General features: G+C 51.4%; 1 protein-coding gene across 1 annotated transcript; it reads right to left on the reverse strand.

Moving 5' to 3' along the window:
- Window positions 1-511: 511 nt before the first annotated feature.
- CD8B (CD8 subunit beta) lies at window positions 512-19023 on the reverse strand. Its single transcript, XM_055123099.1, has 5 exons — window positions 18920-19023; window positions 15700-16053; window positions 9511-9600; window positions 3457-3493; window positions 512-743 (listed from the first exon to the last, which is right to left on the reverse strand). Exons 1-5 carry the CDS (start codon window positions 18960-18962, stop codon window positions 731-733), a joined length of 537 nt encoding a protein of 178 aa, XP_054979074.1. The 5' UTR covers window positions 18963-19023; the 3' UTR covers window positions 512-730.
- Window positions 19024-22939: the final 3916 nt, after the last annotated feature.

Consider the following 22939-nt stretch of genomic DNA (forward strand, 5'->3'; position numbering starts at 1 on the left):
TCATGGTATCTTTGCTGAACTGCTGGGTCTTTGTGCTTCCACATCACAGGAGCCACTTTATCTGTTACTCGGGAATTTATTTTTACACAGCATTTTAATACAGAGAATAGAAAGGGGGAGGCAGACAAGTCAAGGGAGGGCGGAAGTGTAGGGGAGGACCTTCGAATGTAAGATTGAAGTCATCCTCACACCCCCAAATTAGCAGTCCCTCGTCCACAGGAGGTGCTCGGAGACTAAAATGACCTGGGGAGCTGGGCCAGTTCCTTTGGGCAGCTCCTTTCCAAGCTGAGTATGATCTGGGAGTCTGTAGAGAACTGTCAGCCCCAGCCCCAAGAAGACGAAGGGGGAGTCATACAGCACAATCCCAGAAGTAGCTCAGGACTCGTGATATGGCTCTGCCAGGGTCAGGGACTTGCAGAACTATGGCTGGACGACCAGCAAAGTCTCAGCCCAGCCCAGGGCCAGGCGGGAACTAGATGTGAGGTCCTGGCGACATTTCTTACAGGAAGTGACCCGAAGCTCAGGCTTTCTCTCTGAGATTCCCAGTTGCCCACCTCAAAAGTTCCTCCCATGCCCTAAGAAAAGACTCTGCAGAAGTGAAAAGCAGGCAGATTCAGCAGATCAGTGAAATGTCGATGGTTGAATACATCTCTTCTCTTTCATCTCTCAGCTTGCAGTCTTCACTGACCAATGACTCTTTGCTGCAGGACAGTAATGGTGCAGTCTCTGTTCATCTATAAAACCTGAAAACAACAGCAAGTTGTGATACCACTTACTTCCTGCCGCCGAGAAAAATGACAGATAAGCAGACAGGAGTCATGAATTCTATGAGTGTGTTTTAAGGGCCTGTCTCAAGTTACCTAAAAAAATTTAGCTTTGGCGTTGGAGAGATAGTTTGGTGAGCAAGACACTTGCCTCGCATATGACCAACCTGGGTTTGATTCCCTGACACCCCTTCTGGTCCCTGAGTACCTGAAGAACCGATACTTGAGCACAGAGCCAAGGAGGAAACTCTGAACACAGCTAGGTATGGGCCCCAAATCGCAAATAAATAAATAAATAAATAAATAATAAAATTAAAAAATTTAAAACTCAATGAACAAAACACCAAGGAATCTAGCTCTGAGTGCCGTGACTCCCAGCAGAGTCTTCTAAGACAAGCTATGCACAAATGCCAGTCTCAGGGCCCAGGAGAAGATGGCCAGATCAGGGGATGATTCTTCAAGACTAGGCAGGAGTCAGGGGAGGTCAGTCTCCTATCCCAGACTGCGTTCAGAACAGCTGATCTGTTAGATGGTTTTCAAATGCGTTTTTACTTTCTTACATCACTAACCCTCTTGTTCCAATGGCATCTTATAGGCAAGTGTCCGGCAGGAGAATAGAACGGCTATGAGTAAGAGTGTGCATGGGGGGCACTCCCATCCCCTTCTCCCTCTCAGACCACCTTCAGCCCTGGTTTGCCAGAGTAGGAGATCCTGAAGCCAGATCCTTCAAAACTGGCATGAGCTCACTGTGGAACAAGCTGAAACACAGGAGTGAGCAGGAAGAAGAGGAGCAGGCAGTCTCCACACTGAATCATTCCTTAGAACATTCTAGGTGTCTAGCTGCCTAGCTTAGGCCAACTTACCTAATCTTTTACATAGAGGGAGTATATTTAAAAAGTATGGTGAAGATTGCACATAACCAAAATTACCATTGAAAATGCCTCCCCCCGTTTTGTTTTGCGATATGGAACATAATCAAGGTAAAGAGAAAATGAAGTGAAATTCATCAGTTATACAGTTGGGGGGGACGGGGGTATACTGGGGATTTTTGGTGGTGGAATATGGGCACTGGTGAAGGGATGGTGTTTGAATATTGTATAACTGAAACATAAACCTGAAAACTTTGTAACTTTCCACATGGTGATAAAATAAAAATTAAAAAAAAAAGAAAATGCCTCCCCCCATTCAGTAGGCATATTTAATAAACTATAAACAACGATCTATACACCTAGGACATGTGTGACAATATATAACAAAATATAGAGACTTTACACAGGAAATAACCATTTGTTTCTTTCTTCATTTTGGCTTTGGGACCACATCCGACTACGTATGCTCAGGGCACACTCCTGGCAGTGCTCAGAGATGGCTTCTGGGGGGTCAGCTGTGTGCGAGACAAGCTCCTTAGACCCTATCCTATCTTTCCAGTCCCCTATTTTTTTCCCTAAACTTTTTTTTAACACGGGCCACCCCCAGTGATGGAGGCCCTAGAAGTGCTTACTAAGGCCATTCCCCATGGAGCTCAGGGGTTCAAGTGCTGCTGGGGATCAAACCTTGGCCTCACATGTACCAAGCATGTGCTCTGCCTCTTGGGCTATGGTCCCAGCCCCTCTGAGCCCCTCCAGGCCATCCAAGAACCCGTGCAGGAGTTGGGGTGTGACAGCCAGCAGTCTCTGCCTCTCACAGCCTCCGGGTTCCTATCTGCTTCTACGGCTCAGCTGACCAAAGAGAGGGTCTAGCCCTCGGCTCTGTGTGACTCAGCTTATGGCTTTGCCAACATCTGTGATCCACGTGGGGTGGAGGGTGGCAGATGGTGGGACTCAAGGTGGAAGAAAGCCCGTGCCAGCAGGGAGGGAGGCTGCTGACTGGAGGGCATGGGGGCCTGGCCTGGGGCACAGTGGGCCTTAGATCTCTTTCTGTCTTTACTTCTTTTGATTAAGTCTCTGCTGAGATCTGTGAAAATAACCTGCCTATGTCTTACAGCCCAAGTGGAACGAAATCACAGGTGAGAAAGAGCTTGAGATATTCTACCACACCATTTTTGTTAGGGGCATTGGGGGGTGGGGGAGAGGTATACACCCAGTGATGCTCAGTGGTTATTTCTGACTCTGCACTCAAGAATTAATCCTGGTGGTGCTCCTGGGACTATGTGGGATGCCAGGGATCAAACTCGGGTTGGCCGCATGCAAGGCAAACACTGTGTCCACTGAGCTATGTCTCTAGCCCCCTCGACCACCCTGTGAGCAACATCAGGAGAACTCAGAGCTCAGTCTTCCATACCTGAAATATACTTTAAATGACTAACTTAAATGACTTGAGGTTGCTACGGTTCTTTTCCCCCAACTCTATCACTCTGATTATACATCCTTATTTTTTTTTTCCTGCAGAGCTAGGGGACCCCAGGGGGCTGCCCTCAATGACACTTCCTGCAGGTTCAGGCCTTGGGCTAGAAGTTGCCTGGCGGTGCTGGGCCACCAGTGTTTGAGGAGGAGACCTGTGGTGCTAGGGATCAGGCCGGGGTCTCTCAGGTGCCAGGCTCCACGACTCTGAGCCATATAGCCTGGGGCTTTCGAGATCAATGTCTGGCTTCAGCTCAGTGCAGACTGTGGGCTGTGGGTTGGGGCAGGGGGGTGGCGGGGAAGGGGTGGGGGTTGGGGAGTCAGGGCGAGGGCAGCAGCTGGGGCACACTCACTGTTTTAAGAACTGAATCTGGGCTCTCCTCTGAAGGCCTGAAAGAGAAAAGAACGACAGCATTTGTTGCAGGCTGTGGGCTGCTGACCCGGGCCCCAGAGATGAAGGAGGGTGAGGAGAGGGGACGCTCACACTCCAGACCACTTCCCACACCTCAGTACCCCGAGTGGGGACAGCTGATCTGGTAGCTGGCCACCACCCCTGTTACCTCTTTTCTGTACATGGCTAAGCGCAAGGGAATGACTTTACTCCAAATTAGGGAGTTACTGCTTGTTCCAAATTCTATAGCTAGTGAGTAGTAAAACCAGAATTCAAACTCGGTTGATCTAGTCCAGGCTTCAGGAATTAGGTGGAGCAAGAGCATTGGGGTGGGCTGTAGGAGTTTCTCCTGGGAAATATGCAGGATGATGAGTGCAGGGAGGATCCTGAACACATCTGTTGACACCTTGATCTCATCCTTTGTTACATTCTTTTTTAAATTATTTTAACCACATGCATGATATGTCAACATCATGCATGTGGTTAAAACAAACAAAATTGGACTCGTCAGGTCCTGGGTGAAGGAGTGTAGACCACTGGGCTTTAATGGGCTTCCTCAGACGGAACAAGGGGCAACGCCTGCAAGCACGAATGTGCACAGGATGTTTGCTCTGGGCAGAGAATCCACAATTGTCATCACACACCCAGTGGGGGGCTCTCCTGGGAAAAAGCCACCTCTGAGTTGGGGCCCCGGAAGAAACGGGCTTGTGTGAGGAAGAGCTCTGTAGGGGAGCAGACAGGTCAGGGGCAGAGTCGGGCCCTCAGGCACCCGTGGGCGCCTCCCAGCTGCTCCTCTTGATCTGATGAAGCCACACAGAGCTGGAAGCTCCTCCCGCCCTCCACTCCCTGCCAAGGGAGACAACCCAAGCCTTGGGAAAGGGGAACAGCACCCATCTGTTTCCCTGACCTCATGACAGAGGAATGTGAGGACACAGCCCCCCGAACCCAGCATCCCCACCTCCCATCTGAAATTTGTCACTGCTGGAGCTGAGAGTCACAGAGCCATTGGGGCAGAACTCTGCAAACTGCACCCTGGCAGAGAGGTACCCGAGCATGGTGCGGGGCTCCGAGGCCCAGAAAGGCACAAGGCCACCAGATCAGGCACAGTCACCCAAGCTTGAGTGATTCCTGAGGTAAGAGAATCACCTCTGGAACTACCCAGTACTTGGGGGAGTTGAGGGGGGAGTCAAGCTTCTGCCAGGCTGCTCTCTGCAGAGGAGAAAGGACTCTCGGGGCCATCTCCAACAGCTCGATGGCCCCAAAGAGGTGACTTACGGTGTTGGCGGATGGCCACCCCCAAGCACAGCAGCAGAAACAGGACACCAGTCACCAGCAGGCCAAGGGTGATGAAGCTGCAAGGCTGATCTGGAAGAGACACACTCACTGAGCATCTGACACATGGGGAGATCCCAGGAAGCACCACCACAGAGAACGCCGGTGGCCAAGGAGCCCCTGAAGCTCAAATACAGTATCCTATACAGACCTCTTTGCCTTCCACTTACATTTAAAAATGATTAATTAGACTCAGGATCTATTTATGTTACAAGGAGAGAGCCAAGTTTGTTCAGGTACATGTTCACGGCAGAGCCTGGCAAGCTCCCTGTGGCGTATTCGATATTCCAAATGCAGGTCTCATTCCCCTGACCCCAAAAAGAGCCTCCAATCATTGGGAAAAACGAGTAAGGAGAGGCTGCTAAAATCTCAGGCCTCGGGGGCTGGAGTGATAGCTCAGCGGGGAGGGCGTTTGCCTTGCACGCGGCCGACCTGGGTTCGATTCCCAGCAACCCATATGGTCCCCTGAGCACTGCCAGGGGTGATTCCTGAGTGCAGAGCCAGGAGTGACCCCTGTGCATCGCCAGGTGTGACCCAAAAAGCAAAAAAAAAAAAACAAAAAAACAAAACACCAAAAAACAAAAACAAAAACAAATAAAATCTCAGGGCTCGGATGGAGATGTTACTGGTGCCTGCTCGAGTAAATCGATGAACAACGGGATGACAGTGATACAGTGATACATGGGATGTTTACTGCTTATTTTAATACCTTGTTTGAAATTCACAAGAAAGAGTTGAGTGTTTCCATCATCACCGATTCATGTAAAAAGTCCAGGGATGTGGCTTAAGTGGTAGAGCCTTGCAGATGTGACTGGGCTTGATCCCTGGCCACATGCCTTCCAACCACATGTCACCTGGAGTGCAAGGCAAGTGCCCTACCCACTGTGCTATCGCTGCAGCCCCTGTTTTTTGTTTTTTTTTTAAAAAAACATTGTGACTCGAGGGACTGTATTGATCTGTAGGCATTTCCCCGCTCCCTTGAACGTATTAGCATACTTTTCCCCCAGAAGACCAACGTTTGACGGTACAGATGTGCCACAAATTTTTTTGCCACCAATAGTCATTTGGGTGGTTTCCTGTGCTTATTTTTGCAAATAACTTTGCTGAAAACATTCTGATATATTTATCTGTATGTAGGAGGCTTTCTGAGCAGATACCAAAGAAACCGCTAGCCATGGTCCAGGCCCATTTTATTTATTTTGGGGTTCATTTATTTTTTGGAGCATTCCTGGCAGTATTTGGGGACTACTACTGGTTCAGGTTGAGGGTTGCTTCTGGCAGTGCTGAGGTGACATGCAGTGCTAGGGATTGAATGTGCCTCACATACGAAGCATATGCTCCAGTCCCCTGAGGTGTTTCTCAGACCCCTCCACACCCACTTTATATGTTGCCAATACCATGGAAGCATTCCTTAAAGGCTGCACTTTGCTCCATTCCCAACCACCCACTGTGCATCCTGCTATCCTCGGTATCAGCAAAGATTTTTAGATTTTAATCAGTTCATCTCTGGGAACTGATATTTCACTTGTGTTTTCTGATTACTCAGTGTCTGCCTATTTTCACATAGAAGCCCATGTCCTGGCTTTGCTCCATGATTTGTCCATGCGTTCTTTCGTCTGTTTTGTATCCTATTCCAACAATAAAGTTCACATTTCAGTGCCCCAGCTGACACCCTTTAGGCCCCTATAGCTGTCCCTTGTGAGTAACCGAGGGACAGAACTGGGTCAGGGGGTAAAAAGAACAAGGTTTCAGACTTGAGCTGGAGTTAAAAAAAATACCAAAGCATTTTGGATGTCAGGGAAGAGAGAGAATGTTTACGTTCTCTAATAAGTGCTGAATTATGGGACTAATTTTAAATTTCCATCTGCCAAGGAAATTACAATGGTCCATTTATCACTCTCATTTTATAGCTCAGAAAACCAAGATTCAAAGAAGTCAAACTCCATGACCTGGTAAAAGCAGGCCAGGGCTTGGGGTATCCCAATATTTTGTTTTTGTTTGGTGTTTTTTTTTGGGAGGAGAACTGGAGAGATAGCACAGTGGATAGGGTGTTTGCCTTGCACATGGCCGACCTGGGTTCGATTTCTCCATCCATCTCGGAGAGCCTGGCAAGCTCCCTGTGGCATATTTGATATGTCAAAAACAGTACCAACAGTCTCACAATGGAGACATTACTGGTGCCCGCTCGAGCAAATCGATAAACAATGGGATGACAGTGCTACAGTGCTACAGTTTTTTTTTTGGGGGGGGTTATAGCTGGAGCAAGACTCAGGGGTCAGGGTCTGGCAGCTGCCGCATGAGGCCCAGGAAAGAGGAAAGTAGAGCATGTGCAGGAGAACAGAGGCTGGGGACATGGAGGGGCAACAGCAGCCACACTTATTAAGGGTTCGTGTCCCAGGGGTTACTCCTGGCTGTGCTCAGGGGTTACTCCTGGCTTTGCACTCAGGAATCACTCCTGACAGTGCTTGGGGGGACCATATGGGTTGCTGGGGACTGAACCCTGGTCAACTACATAGAAAGCAAAAACTGCCTTACCTGCTGTACTGTGCTCTGGCCCCTGGGGTACCTCAGTTCTAAATTACATGCTCTTCCACTGAGACCCCTGAATGGCAGGAAATGAGTGAAGGGGACAGCATGAGCTGAGGTGAGTGTGGAGGGGAGACGGTGAGTTCTTTCCCCCACTCAATTTAGAGTTTCTGCCTGAGCCCCCCTCACCTCTCCCAACTAGATGAACTTCAACTTATCTCAAAAATGCGACAGTAAATTAAAGAAGTCAGGCACAAAAGGGCCCATGTTGCCTGATTCTACTTATCTGAATCGTCCAGAGAAGGCAAATCTGGAGACAGAATGTGGACTTGGTGGAGCCAGGGACCAGGGTGGGGACTGAGATGAGCTGGAAATAAGCTCAAGGGATCTCAGGGTGAGGGTGGGGGGATGAACGAGCTCTGAGACATGATGGTGTTTGATGGCTGCAACGCCTGGTCAATTCATCCCTGATTCATTCAGCTAAGAGGGGGGAATTTATGCTTGCAAATTACATCTGTATAAAGTGCTGGTGTGTGTGGGTGCTCAATTCGGCACTAGGATAAAGGCTTTGTTGCCAGGTGTGTATCTTCATGTCACTACTGTGTGGGCTGGGAGTGGACAGGTGGCTCGGGGAACCCCTTTATCTTATTGGGCCTCCTTGCTCCCCCATAGTCACGGTGTACACCCCATTTTTCTCTTCACGTATGCATCCTTTGTGTCCTTTTTGTGTTGTGCCCACTTTGAAATTTGGATGAAGCTGTGGGACACGAACCCTTTATAAATGCGGCTGCTCTTGCCCCTCCATGTCCCCAGCCTCCGACCTCCTGCACACACTCTACTTTCCACTTTCCTGGGCCTCACGCAGTAGCTGCCAGGCCCTGACCCCTGGGCCTCGCTCCGGGACCCTCCTCTGCCACAATCTAGCCTGCACCTGATACGTTTAAGATAAAGTGACCCCCGCAGCTCTGCTGTGGCTGCTTGTTGTCTGTTCTTGGGTGAGGAACAAATGGAACTTTGTTTGTCACCAGTTACCCTGGCAGAGATAGGTTTGTATTTTTCCAGAAAAAATGTTTAGCTTGGGGCTTCTAAGGAAGTGTAAAAGTGGTATGTGTGGTGTGAGGTGTGTGACATGTGTGGTGTGTATAGTGTACCTGTGGTATGTGCATAGTGTGTGATGTGTGTGAGTATGGGGTATGTGTTTGTCATATGTGTGGTATGTACAGTGTGTGTGTGATGTGAGGTGTTTTTTTATACAAGCGGTGTATGGTGTAGTATGTCGTGTGTCATGTGTGTGATATGTGTGTGCATACTCCAGGCACAGAGTCAATGGGTTAGCATGCTGAAGGGGTGGGGGGGGGGGGCTGTTCACTCACTAACACAGTCAGTGGATGTTGTGACAGATCTCATGTTAAGTGTTAAAACTTTGATAACAGTGAGAGATAGTACAGTGGGTAGGACACTCACCTTGCATGTGGCCAATCTCTGGCACCACATATGGTCCCCCAAGCATCAGCAGAAGTGCTTGATCCCCAAACACAGAACCAGGAGTTCTGAGTCACAGGTGTGCCTCCCCACAAAAAAAGTACTGTTTCTTTAAGTTGCTGTGTGTTTGCTAATAACTGCATTGAGACTTAGTTCACATATTATGAAATGATTATTTTATGACATATACAAATCTTGAGTCATTATATCGTATGCCTGAAACTAATTTTATATGTCAGCATGCCTTAACAAAAAGATTCACCCAAGGTGTGGCATTTGGCAGGACTCTATTCTTTATGACCAATTCATATGCAGTTACAGGGAGATCCCACCCCTCTGCAAACTGGTGACAGACATACGAGCGGATTCTACTTTGGGGCCGTTGTCGATAAAGCTGCTTTTATGACAAACTCAGCCTGCACATCGCTTCACAATTTCTGTCTGCATTTCTCCTCATCTGGGCTGTATGTAAGCCGACAAGAGGCCTGAGGCCCCCAGCTGGGGCCAGAGGAGCAGCCCAAAGAGTCCAGACCCGCACTTGGGAGGGGCCTGTGACTGGGAAGGGAGAAACACAGGAGTGGTGGGAGGAAGGAGAGAAGCAGTTTTCCTTCTCAGAGTCTTTAAAAGAAGAAAGGGAGGCGCTTCAGAGGGTCCTGGGCGGGGGTGCAGAACTCACCCTTCGGGGCCACAGGGCTTGGGAGCTGGCACACTTTCTTCTTGGGGGTGGATTTCGTGGTGGTCTGGGCAGAGGTGGGAAGAACATCGACTGCAGAAAGCAAACAAGACACACATGTTAGCCTGGCGGACAACAGGCAGGCTGGGGCTCACTTCAAAATCACCTCTTCCTGGGACCGGAGCGATAGCACAGCGGGTAGGGCCTTGCATGCTCCCCTCCTGGGTTTGATCCCCGGCATCCCATATGGTCCCTCGAGAACTGTCAGGAGTAATTCCTGAGTGCAGACCCTGAGCATCCCCAGGTGTGACCCAAAAAGCAAAAGCACCTCTTCCTGTGAGGGCCTCTGGTCCCCAGGGACGCTGGCATGGCTCGTCCTGGAGAGCGGCAGCTCCGCTGATTAAATCACTCGGTGACTGGGGAAGAGCCCTGTCACTCTGCTGTGTCTCGCTCTCCCTTTCTTGTCTCCTTCTCAGGGTTGCCTTGAGATTTTAAGGGGTGCATGTGCTCAGCCAAGTGAGAGGGAGACTTTGGCTCCACCCGGCAGAGCCCAGGGCACACCCTGTTTCTCAACCCCTCCTGCCCATTTCTAAGCAGGCAGACGGAGCACTAGGAAAGCAGGTGAGCAAAGTCCTTCTCTATGGGGACATGGTGCAGGCCATAGGGTTCAGGGCTGGTTCTCCTCCTGAGTGGGGGAAGAGGAGGAAAGCAAGACATGTGGGGGCCAGGAAGATATCTCAAGGGGTATGGTACATACTTAGCATGCACGAGGCTCTGAATTCAATCCCTGACACCTTATGGTCCCCAACACTCCCCTGGTAGCCCACAAACATCATACCACACATGTCAGCCTACCCCACCAAGCACGAAGGATTTGGCTCCTATAAAAACAAACATGAAGATTTTGCAATTCAGGAGTAACCTTGTGAACAGTTAAGGGCCTGTCATCCTTCAGAGAACAATCTATAATTTGAGTTTATAAAGGACATAGGAGAATCACCATTGTATCTTCTGGCTCACTGCACTTATTTTTTTTTAACTTACATTTATTAAATATTTGTGGAGGTCTGCCGTTGATATATTTTAGACCTACAAGATTATTATTTTATTTATTTATTTTTTTGCTTTTTGGGTCACACCTGGCGATGCACAGGGGTTACTCCTGGCTCTGCACTCAGGAATTACCCCTGGCCGTGCTCAGGGGATCATATGGGATGCTGGGATTTGAACCCAGGTCGACCGAGTGCAAGGCAAACACCCTACCCACTGTGCTATCTCTCCAGCCCTCACAGCACTTATAACCCAACTAAAAGTAAGTCAGAAATCTGGAGAGACAGTATGTAGGACACTTGTCTTGCACACGGCCAGCCCAGGCTCAATCCTGGTGCCCCATAAGGTCTCCCAAGCTCCACCAAAAGTTCTCCCTGAGCACAGAGCCAGCATCAAGGCCTGAGCACAAAGCAAAACAAAAATCAAAAGCAAAAAAAGCAAGTCAAGGGGCCGGTGATGGAGCTTAGCAGCAGAGCGCTTGTCTTTATGACGTCCTAGGTTCTATCTTTAGCACCACAAACTAATTAATTGAGTTAAAACAAGCCAGAGATTCTATACCTGCTTATACCCCTGTGAATCCAGAAAATGAAAATCCTGCACTGCTGGTTCTGGAGAGATCAGTGCTTATTGAGAGGGGTATTGCAATTTTTTTTTTTATCTTTTTGGGTCACACCCAGTAATGCTCAGGAGTTCCTCCTGGCTCTGCACTCAGGAATTCCTCCTGGCGGTGCTCAGGGGATCATATGGGATGCTGAGAATCGAACCCAGGTCAGCCACGTGAAAGGCAAATGTTCTACCCACTGTGCTATGGCTCCAGCCCCAAGAGGGGTAATGCATTTTTTTCATCACTTCTAAGGGGAATGCCAGGGAGTGAGGTGGTGGTCCCCAAGACCCATGGTGGGGGACAGGGAACATGGGGAGTGCTTGTCCTGACCCCTGATCCCAGGTGGGTGACTCCCCTTCAGCTCTGATCCAGTGTCACCTGTGTGGGGATAAGCCAGAGGAACACATACAGAGAGTGCAGACACAGGGACAGCGGGCTGTGTCCTGAACACAACCCTTGCCTCTGTAGGCTGAGGAGAGACATGTCGCATCAAAGACTTCTACGAAAAAGGAGATACCTTGAATGTTACTTACATCCAGGAGATGAAGAGGGGCAGCCAACCAGTCAGAGGCTTGGAGCTGGTGCCTTCCATTTAAAAAAGCAGATGCGGGACTAGAGTGATAGCACAGCGGGTAGGGCATTTTCCTTGCACGAGGCTGACCCAGGTTCGAATCCCAGCATCCTATATGGTCCCCCGAGCACCGCCAGGGGTAATTCTTGAGTGCAGAGCCAGGAGTAACCCCTGTGCATCACTGGGTGTGACCAAAAAAAAAAAAAAGCAGATGCTGGGCCGGGTGAGCATGGCTGCATGCCCCATACCAGCTGTGCCAGTCACATTGCCACGCCAGAAAACAAGGCTCGAGAAAGGGGATTATTGTTCTTTTTGTGTTAGGGCCATAGCTGGGGTGCTCAGGGCTTACAACTGGCTATGAATTCAGGAATCATTCCTGGAAGCTCTGGGGACCAGGTGCTGGGGATTGAACTGTGTCAGCGGCATGCAAGGCAAGAACCCTACCCGCTGTACTATCTTTCCAACCCTGAGAAAGGTTCTTTTTAAGTGGGCACATGGGCCCCTCACCCCCTGAGCAACCAACCCTGGAAATGGAGCTGATGTGTTCTTCTCTGCCTGCTCCCTGCGACCTCGGTGGAAACCCGGTCACTGACAGGGCGCTTGCTCCGTCCTTGGTGCTTAGGCTGGTGAGCCCTGCAGAGCTCACTGGGTAGCTCAGTGTTTTAGGGACTGGTGTTGGGATCTCTAGTTTAGCCCCAAAAAGCGGAGACTTGGAGAAATCACTTGGCTAGGGTTGAAGACGCAGTAAAGCCAAGAGCAGAGACCGAGCCCAAAGACTCCACTCTAGGTGCTCAGACTGCAGCACCATCTGTCCTGCAAACATCTTCAGACAAAAAGTTAAGCACAGCGAGTCATCGGAGAACTGGGGAACAGGACAAAGGACCCCAGCTATCGCGCGTGCCAGGAGGACAGCCCTCCCAGCTCCAGAAGCCCGTTCCCTCTTCGGAGTCTCACTGCTCAGCCTTCGCAGGGGCTGAAGGGGGTGTAGGGTTTGTTTCACTTTAGTTTCTTCTTGCCCAGAGCCTTGACTTGTCCTGATCACCTGCTCCCCAAAGAAGGTCACCTTTCCTCCTTGAAAAAGGCAGGCCCTTAGCCACACAGGACACTTAGGGTCCCGGAACAGTCCACTCTGCACTAACAGTCTCCTCTATCTCCTTGACACTGCTTCTAAGGTGCGGGAGCTGGGCCAGGGAGTCAGCTCAGAGACTGGAGTGGATGCGGGAGTCTCGGGTCCGTCCCCTGGCACTGCAGATCCTCCAGGTCTGCCAGAAACAGCCCCTCAGTACTGTCAGCTGAGGCCCCAAGACACCAACCCCTTAAACTCAACAGAAAATAAAAGCCCAGCTCTGGACATGCGGGTGCGGCAGGTTAATATGGCTTCGAGCACCCCGTTTGGGAAAGATCATTGTCCCTACTCTGTGGGTGGCTTAAGTGCAGATGAAAACCTGAAGTCAGAAGTGAATGGGTGGATTGGGGGCTGGGGGGGGGCACTTAGAAAGACAGTTTTGTTGATTTCACTCACTATCACCTTTCTCGGACCCTAAAATTGCATCAATGGGATGATGTCGGCTTAAAGATTAAAACAATTGGCCAGGGTCTGAAGCGATAGTACAGCGGGTAGGGCATTTGCCTTGCACAAGGCCGAACTGGGTTCAATTCCCAGCATCCCATATGCTCCCCCGAGCACCGCCAGGAGTAATTTCTGAGTGCAGAGCCAGGAGTAACCGCCGGGTGTGACTCAAAAATAAATAAATAAATAAATAAATAAATAAATAAATAAATAAATAAATAAATTAGCCAAAACCAAACCCAGGCCCCTTAAAGCCCAGTTTTCAGTACAGATCAGTTGACTGCCCCCAGCCCAGGACGCCTGGCTTCTTACCCAGAGATCTCCCTGCATTCCACCTCTCCCCGACCTCACTGACTCCTACTTGGGACCGAAGCTTGTCAGCAGTGATGGGCGTTCCTCTTGTCCCCTGTCAGCTTTGCTCTCCCCCACACGAAGTGATCTCGTTTTAAGGGTTCCCTTGAAACTGTGAGTACCCCAGACTGAGAAGGACCCAAGTGCTCAAGATGTGGGACCATGAGTAGCCTGGTGGCCCCACTGTGGACTCATTTGGGGAAGCAGACAGAGTCAGGTGCAGGCCTTGGAGAATTTTGGCCCTGGCTCATCTATGCCCTTGATAGCTTAGTCCTGCTGCCGAGCATGTGAATGACAGCCTGGCCTGAGCAGTGCTATAGGTGGGAAATAATCCCTGAGTACTGTGACAAGGAAATGTAAAATAGTGTAGCAATATTTTTTGTTCTGTTTTATTTTTGTTTGGGGGCCACATCCAGAGAGGCTCAGTGATTACTCATGGCGGTGCTTGAGGGACCATCTGGGATGCTGGGGATTGAACCAGGGTCAGCCATACACAAGACAAATGCCCTGCCCGCCGCACTATTACTTGGGCCCTCAGTAATAATTTTGTGTGTGTGTGGGGGGGGGTCTGGTTTGGGGACCACACCCGCCATGCTTGGGAGTTCCTCCTGGCTCTGTACTCAGGGCTCACTTCTGGCAGTCCTGGGGACTGTGGTGGTGGTGGCACTCAAACTGCTGTTGGATGTGTGCGAGATAAGCTCTGTTCCCTCTCTCTGGCCCACGATCATTTCTATATTGATGGCATGTTTGAGCGGGCTTGATAAGTTGAATAAAATACATAATTGCAATTAATTTCAGTTAATTCTTTTAAATTTCCTGTAGGGGGGCTCTCAAGTAGTACTCAGGGGGCCTTTCCTGGTGATACTCAGCCAAGTGAATTGGATGGATGAACAGGAGGGCCAAAGATGCAGTGCTGTTCAGGCCCTGCAGTGGTGGAACTGCCAAGCCCACCTCAATGTGCTGGGGGGGGTCTCTAAAGTCAAACCTAAGGGTCTTAGGAAACTTTAGGGTAGTCTGATGCTTGTGGTGCTGAGAACTGAATCAGGGTCCCATGCAAGGCACAGGTACTAACTCTAAAATATCTCTCTGGCCCCTTTATTTTAAAAAATATGCCTATTAGAAAATTTGAAGTGGCTTGTAATATACTCCTACTGGATAAAATGAATTTATTCATAAGTGGGTCCAGCTCTCAGGTCTGGAGGGGAATAATGGGGATGATCAGCAGCCCCGTGACACAAGAAAATCGAGGCCCAGGGACTCAAAAAGGCTGCCAAAGGCACAGGATGAATTTATAGCCAAGTTTGCAACTGAGCTGGCGAGAACTCTGAGTGTGGCTTCAAGCCATGGGCCTCTAAGATGAGAGTATGGGCACCTGCCTTCTGCTCACCCCAGAACTGTTCTCACCGCTGGGTACAGCCAGAGACACCTTTATCCTAGTGTGCGTACATGGGCACTTCCACAGCCTCTGTTAGGTCTGGGCACTCAGCACGATCCACGAGACAAAGTGGGCCTGATGCGGCCCAAGGTTAGCACCGATCCATCCCCATCAGAGCAAGGTGCTCATTAGTTTTGGGAGGTGACTGAGATTATATGCAGGGGTGTCTAGAAGTTACCCTTGGCCCTGTGTTTGGGTGTTCCCCCCGCCAGTGCTCAGGAGACCATGCGGTAACAGGAATCAAACCTGGGTCTCCTGACTGCAAAGCATGTGCCCAGCCTCCTGAGCAATGACTCTAGCCTCCAAAACTGAGAGCATCTAAGCATCTGTTTATAGTGGGAAGTTTAATAGTCCCTACCTCTCAGGAAGCTTAACAGTCCCTACCTCTCAGGAAGCTTAATAGTCCCTACCTCTCAGGAAGCTTAATAGTCCCTACCTCTCAGCGGTATTGTGAGAAAACCCTATGAAACCCTTCCCTGTGTTTGATACATGCAGTTACTCTCAGCCAGAGGCTCATGGCAGCCATCCTATAGAGCAGGGCACGCCTGGTTCCTGCATGGCTCATGGTAGGTGCCCCACCCTTACTGACAAGTGACGAGCCAGGTTCTTACCCACATTCAGCTGAGTTCCCATCCCAAAGGTCTTCTCTCTGGAGATGAGCATACAGAAGTAGACGCCACTGTCAGAAGGTGTCAAGCTTGTGAGATTGAAGGTAAACTGGCTCCCCTTTTCTTGCACAATGAGCCTCTTCTCCACCTTCTTGCCATATATTAGTTCATTTTGGCTATTCCTTTGGGCCAGGAACTCTAGTTGACAGTCTGCGCTGAGGGTCAGGCACCGTTTCACCCAGGCGATACTTGAGGTTCCGGAAGAGCCTTTCATTTCACAGGACATTACGACCATTCCGTTGGTCTGGACCTGCGCATTCCTCGGGGTCTGGTGTAGCACCAAGTCACCAAGGAGAGCTGTCAAAAGAGAGAAGCAGTGACCATCGGCACAAGCACAGGTCATGGATGTGAAACCTCCCAGTGCCCCTGAGCAACACAGCAAAGGAAGGGCTGGAGCTGTGACTCAGAGGGGGAGCATTTGCTTTGCATCTGTGAGACTCTAGGTTTGACCCTGGCAACACACACACACACACACACACACACACACACACACACACACACATCAAAAGAAGTGCGTGGAAGCCCTGCCTCATTGCAGGGTTCGGGAGCTGTGGAGGATGCAGCTGGTGGCTCCTGGACTGAGGGCTGCAGCTCGCCATTTCTCAGGGGACCGTCTGCAAGGCCGGTGCTAATGCTACCCAGTTTTACTCAAGGGACCGGGAAGAAAACTACCAGGGACTGACTGTGTCCTAGTGTGCCGGGCTCATTACATACGTGATCTTGCCCCAGCCTCCAACTGGCCCTCAGAGTTGCCCTTCCCCTTGCCCTGCTGCCAGTCTGTGTTGAACTGCAGGAGGCTCTGAGTCGCTGGGGAGAAACCAGGGAAGCTTGGAGCAAAATTCCAGGATGCAGGCAGGGCAGAGAGGACCAGCCCTGGTTTCTGGACAGTGATGACTAGAACAAGAGAACTGATGACCTCTGGGAAGCACAGCTAGAGCTCCGGCATCCCAGAACTGGGACTGGGGGTTCATTTCCATCTCAGGCGAGGATCACCAGCAAGGCAGAGCTAGATCCTGATAAGTCTAGAACAGAACTCCCGGATGGGCCCCTGGACTGGCCTCTGTGCCTCACCAGCAAGGGGCCCTGTCAGAGAGGGAGTTTTGTGCCTGTCTCCGAGGACTGAGTATCCAAGATAGTATGCGACAAACCGTAAAGCCCTGACAGTCACGGCCTGTGAGTCTTGCATTGAATTTTTAGGTTTTTTTGGGGGGTGGGGGCAGTGTCAGTTGGCTCTGGGGTGAACCCCAGTGATACTCAGCTAACTGTGCACATGGCTCAATGCCTTTACCCTGTAGTGCTGGGGTCTATCAGAGCCGTGTTTGGTGCAGGGACTAAACTCGTAGCTTTACACATACTAAGCATGCACCCGTCTCCTATACCTTTCCCCAGGCCCCTAAAAGGAATCCTTTCTTCTCCTGGCTTTGGGTCCAGACCCAGGAATACTCAGGGGCTACTCCAGACTCCGTGCTCAAGTGATCACTCCTGGTGGTGCAGAGGAGCAAATCCAGGCCTCCTGCATGTGAAGCCTGTGCTCAGCCCCTTCAGTTATCTCAAGAAGAGGATCGGAGTGGGTCCCTTGGAGAAAGCTCTGCACACAGAATGGTCCTGAGAGCTTCCGTTTTAGCTGTGGGCTCCAGAGAAGCCTGAGAAATCAGGGCAGAGACCCGGGGCAGTGAAGCTCAGAAAGAGACAGGTCTTAGAGGGCAAACGAGGTCAGTGTGTGTCTACCCTGAAGGAGAAGACTCTGAGGTGGGCCCCGGATTAACAATCCTGCCTTTATGTCATGGCCCCACAGAGGCCTGCCCTGAAGAAATGAACGTCAACATTTTCCTCTGCTCACAGACCACTGTGAGCTTCCGCTTGCCCTGAGAACGAAATGGAACCGGGGCCTTCTCAGCTCTCCCCACCTTGCTTCCTGACCTTCCACAGCAGAGGCCAGGCGGGCCACTGTTTTTGGGTTATTGACTTCTTGGGGGAAATAATTAAGAACAGAGTGCCAGTCTGCAGAGCTTCACTAAACTCACCAAATTCTCGGGTCATGTGGGGGTGGGGGTAGGGGTGTGCTGTGTTAAATCCATTTCATCCATTTAACACAGGAGGAAACAGACGCGGGAAGGTGAAGGGCTGCTGGTGATCACGCTGCCTTAAGTGCGGTTTACACGGTGGCTCCTGATTCAAACCCCGTCTGGGATCCTGGAACCTGAGCTTTGGACCCTTCCTCTCCGAATCTGGAAAACCTGCCACTCTCTACTGGGATTATGTGCTTGTGTGCCTAGAGAGGGGTCCATGTCAACTGCCAGAGCCCACCCAATCCAGATTGAGGATATAGGGGTCCTGTTAGAGCTGTTTGTGAACAATCAATCCCCAACCGAGCCCTGACACGAAGACTTCCGGGCTGAGAAATCCCTTGGATTCTTGGACCTTAGAGCCTGACCACCAGCCCTAACTGGGTCCACCATCATGCTGGATGCAGGCAGCCGGGTCACCAGGGCAGACAGCAGCCAGGTCTCAGAGGAGATGCTTCCTGTGCGACCCCCGATAGTCCAGCAGTCAGGCCTTGGGCCTGCAAGTGGGCATCCCGGTGGCAAAGGCCTGCTTCTTCGGGGCAATTTGGGGCTGGGCCAGGAAGATAAGGAATAGGGGATGTGGTGGGGTCTTGGCAGAGGGCAGGCCTGGGGCTGCATCCAGCCTTGCATCCCAGCGGCTGCCCACGGTCAGCACGATAGTGGGCCAGGTTAGGGTTGGTGGTCAGGCTCTAGCGTTCAAGCCGCTGGTGTGCTGGAGGGAGTTCTCTCAGTCCAGAAAAAATAACAATGTGTACACAGTGCCCTGGGTCAAGTGCGCCTCATCAAAGCCAGCACCGGGTTTCTGGAACCTTCTGTAGGGTACATCCCTGAGTGGACCCTGGGTACGGGGCATTTAGCTTCTCTGAACCTCCTTCCTCCTTCTGACCCCTAGGTCCAGGTGTTTGGGCAGATGCAGCCCCATTCCTGGGACTCCGGCGAACCATGGGACATTCAGTTGCAGGGAGAGCAGGAGTCCCTGACTTTCCACCCCAGGAAGGCGTCCGCTGCGCTGCTTGCCAGTGTCCCCGTCGCCAGGGTTCCGCACCTCCCCGGGGTAGTGTTCCTAACTTCCCGGGTTCAGGGTCTCCCCGCCGTACCTGAAAGCTGCGCGGCGAGGATGAGCCAGCGGTGCAGATGCATGTCGGCGAGCGCGGGACACCAGCTCCCAGCGGGGCTCGGCTCGGCCACCGGGCTCGGGGTGCGAGGGGCGAGGCTCCTGAGGCAGCGGGAGGTGGGCGGGGCCTCGGTGAGGGTGGGCGTGGTCTTGAGGAGGGGCGGGGCTTTGAGGGCCGCGTCCCGACCCTTGCCCCGCTGCGCTTTCCAAGTCTGGGCTGCGTTTGCGGCGAGTCTGCTGGAGCCCGCAAAGAGGGGACCCCGTGGCCGGCTCCAGGCAGTCGCGCCGGTCCCGGTCGCTCCTTCCCCCGGGAGGTGGGCAGTGAGGGGACTTGGGTTCCCTTGACAAGTTGAGCCCCGCGAAGCTCAGCGGCAGATCAGCATGCTAGGGTCCCGCGGGGGTGCGCGGAGGAGCGGCGCCCAACTGGCTCTTGGTCTTTCCTTGGGGACGTGCAGGAGTAATTTCTGGGTGTCCTGGCCTCAAGGATCTCGGGGGCCCCGGCCCAGAGGGCAGCTTCGGCCCAGGCCCGCCTCAAGCTTGACGCTGGGAAGGATGGAAAGAAAGCTCAAGGATAGTGGCACGAGGAGTCGTGCCCGAGAACGTGCGCTGGGGCAGCCGAGCTTGGACCTCAGAAGCCCCGGAACGGAAATTGAGCTGGTCCACCCACTTCCCTCCACACACATGGAATTCCTATTATATCAAGTACCTAACTTAGCGACGCAACCTCCTTTGGGTCTATAGAGCTTGAATTTGGGTGCGGGGACTCCCCAGCAACACGCCTGTGGACACACACCAGCTGGGACAGGTCAGCGCTCAGGCCCTGAGCGGCTATGCTCCTGGGAGGCGGGGTCGTACCCGGTGGCGCTGCCCGCAGAGGTCTTGCTTGCTGAGGATTAAGGGTGTCGCCCATGGGCTCTCCTGTGTGTCCACAATCAAGATCCCTCCCATCTGTTCCTGCCCGGGCAAGCTGGCTCCACATGCATCCTCGTTAGTAGGAGACTGTGTCCTAAAACTCAGACTGCTCTGAGTTTTGTTTCCCGAAGCCTCTGTTGCCCGGGGCAGCGAGCTCACAGCACTGGCGCTTTGTCTTTGAAACTGAAGTGGAATCCCCACAATGCAAAGGTGTGATCCCCGAGTGCAGATCCAGGAGTAAGCTCTGACTGAGCACAGCAGGGGTGTAGCTCCAAAACAAAGACCCCTAAACGCAGTCGGGAGGGTTCTGCCCGTTGTCGGTCCAAGGCACGGCGGATGAACTGTTTCAGCCCACTCTTACTCAGTGCGGGGTGTCCTATCTGTAGGTTGTAGGCTCACAGTGCTGCAGCACCTGCAACCTCTCGCAGCTGCCGGCTGCAGGACCTCTGGCGCAGCGCCCTCGTGCGCTCATCAGCGGAACTGCAGCACTGCCCCTGGTGTCTGTGGGAGGTGGGGAGCGCCGGCCTGCAAGCGGCCGCGGGCTGCGTGGACACAGATACCCAGTGGGTCCCGACGTCCTGAATGGCCCTGCGGCCGCCGCCACAATCCGCCACAGACGCCCGGCCTTGGCCTGCAGAGCCACCGTCTGTCAGAGCGACTCGGCAGATGGAGTGATCAGCGGCGTCTCAGTTTGCAACTTCAGTTGACAGCCTCTGCCCTTGTCGGCTCCCGGCAGTGTTTGGTTTATTTTTATTTTATTTTCAAGTTTTCGGTGCATAGGTTGTTCACATTCTTGGTCCAACATATGCTTTGGGCATTTTATTCCTTTTGGTTGCTGTTATAAATCTGGATGCTTTTATAACGCAGTTGTTTCCTTAATTTCTTTTTTAGATAATTCACTGTTGATATACAGTAGGACTGGTTTTTGTACTAATCTTGTGCAACTTTACTGAATTGACTTCTTGCGGGGGAGGGGACACACCAGGTGGTGGTCAGGGCTGACTCCTGGCTCTGAGCTCAGGGATCACTCGCCGTGAGGCTGGGAACCATATGGGCTGTGGAGGATCAAACCCTGGTGGGCCATGTTCAAGGCAAGCGCCCTACCAGTAGTTTCTTTGAGGTCTTCAAGATTTGGGGCCTGTGGGACCTGTTTGTGCTCCAAGTCTCCAGGGTTTGACCAGTCAATGCTTGGCGGACTAATTATGCCAGGCATTGACCTTGGATCTGGCGCATGTAAGGCCCATGCCCTAACCTCTATACTATATCTCCCAGCTCTAGTTTGTTGAACCACCCTTGCCTTCCCGGAATAAATCCCCCTTGGTCCTGAAGTGTAACACTTTTCATGTGTATGCGGATGAGGTTTGCTAGTACTTTGTTAAGGGTTGCTGCTGCTCCAATCATAAGGAATATTGGCTTCTAGTGTGATTTCTCTATAGAATGACCCGCCCAGCTCCCCTGACCAATGAAAGCCTTGAGACCTATACCACATTCTGTTCCTCAGCGAGACAGAGGCAACCGAGAACTGAGTCACCTTCCAGCTTTCCCCTTCACCCCCTGCAAGCTGAAAAGTTTTCTTGTCCCTCAGGCCATTCATTTAACCCATGCAAACCTTCCCACATCTGGGATCCTGAGATCCAGCGCCTGTCCTGGATGAACTGAATCTCAGGATAAACACAGGTGTGTGGCCAGATAGTTAATCCAGGCACTGCATCACCTAGAACTCCCACGTTAGCAGGTGGCAGTCCTGGTGCTGGACTCTCGCCCTCAACCCCCTCGTTTTAGGGGTTAGCCATATGTGAGGAAGGCAAGGACGAGCCTGGAAAAGATCAGAGACGCCCTCTGGCTCCACTCACCGAGGAAATGTTCCTCAAGTCTCTGAGCCCCAGTTTCTCGACTGAAAACAGGAACCAATGACCCTCATATTGTGGGGGAAATGACAATGTAGATGTGTGACTTTTTCAGTAGCGAATTTCCACGGGCTCCAGAGATGGCTCTGGCAAAGCACCCGCCTTGTAAGCATGAAAGCTCAGAGTTTGATCCCTGGCACCGCCCAGGTGTTGACTGTGATTCCAACGACACTGCTGTTTCAGACCCCCAGGCCACAACAAAGAGTTTTTTTCTCCCGCACACCTCTCTTAAGTGTATGAGCACCTGCAACAGAGTGTACAAAAGTCCTAGCATCACAGCCACAATGAGAAGTGAAGGTTAGAAAAAGGGCTTTAAGTTGGGTTGGGAGCTAAGATGGTGTGAGGTGTTTCGGGAACAGCCTCACACACATGTTCATTGGGAGCTGAGCTGATTCAACAGAACCGGGCTAGATTTTTCAAAAAGCTTCGGCCATTCAACCTTAAAATGTTTCCAACCTCCAGGCAGCTTAGATAGAGCTATTCAGAAATTCTTCCTAGATTGGCTCTCAAATGACTCCTCTACCTTACCTCCAATGCATTGTATTTTTTTTTCTTTTTGGGCCACACCCAGCGATGCACAGGGGTTACTCCTGGCTCTGCACTCAGGAGTACCTGGTGGTGCTTGGGGGACCATATGGGATACTGGGAATCGAACCTGGGTTGACCGCATGCAAGGCAAACACCCTACCTATCGAGACAGCCCAGCATTGTGTTTGAAGTAAGGCATATGTAGGTGAGTGTGGTCATTCATGCCTTACCATTAATTACCCATAGTTGCATTCCAATAAATAATTTCTTTTAACTGACTTTGAAAAGTGCTGAACAAATGAAAGGATTTTTATAAATTGAATAACATTTGCCACAAGGGAAAAGGTTTTGCCAAATTACATGCAATGCAAACAAAAGCAGAATTCGGGGCGGGGGAGGGGTGTGTGTGAACAGTGCAGAGGTTGGGACGACGCTTCAACCCTGAACTGAGACTTCAGAGCTGCACAAAAGGGACCTACATGGGCACAGCATCCTTTGTCTCACTTACTGTGCCTGGAGACAGACTAAATCACATCTTTTGTGTTTTAAAAAATATTTTTTGTCGGGGCTAGAGAGATAGTACTCAGCCCACCCAGTCTTGATTTCTGGCATCCCATAAGGTTCCCTGAGCACCACCAGGAGTGATTCCTGAGTAG

Source organism: Sorex araneus, chromosome X (assembly GCF_027595985.1).
Source record: "Sorex araneus isolate mSorAra2 chromosome X, mSorAra2.pri, whole genome shotgun sequence".
NCBI classification, from domain to species: Eukaryota; Metazoa; Chordata; class Mammalia; order Eulipotyphla; family Soricidae; genus Sorex; species Sorex araneus.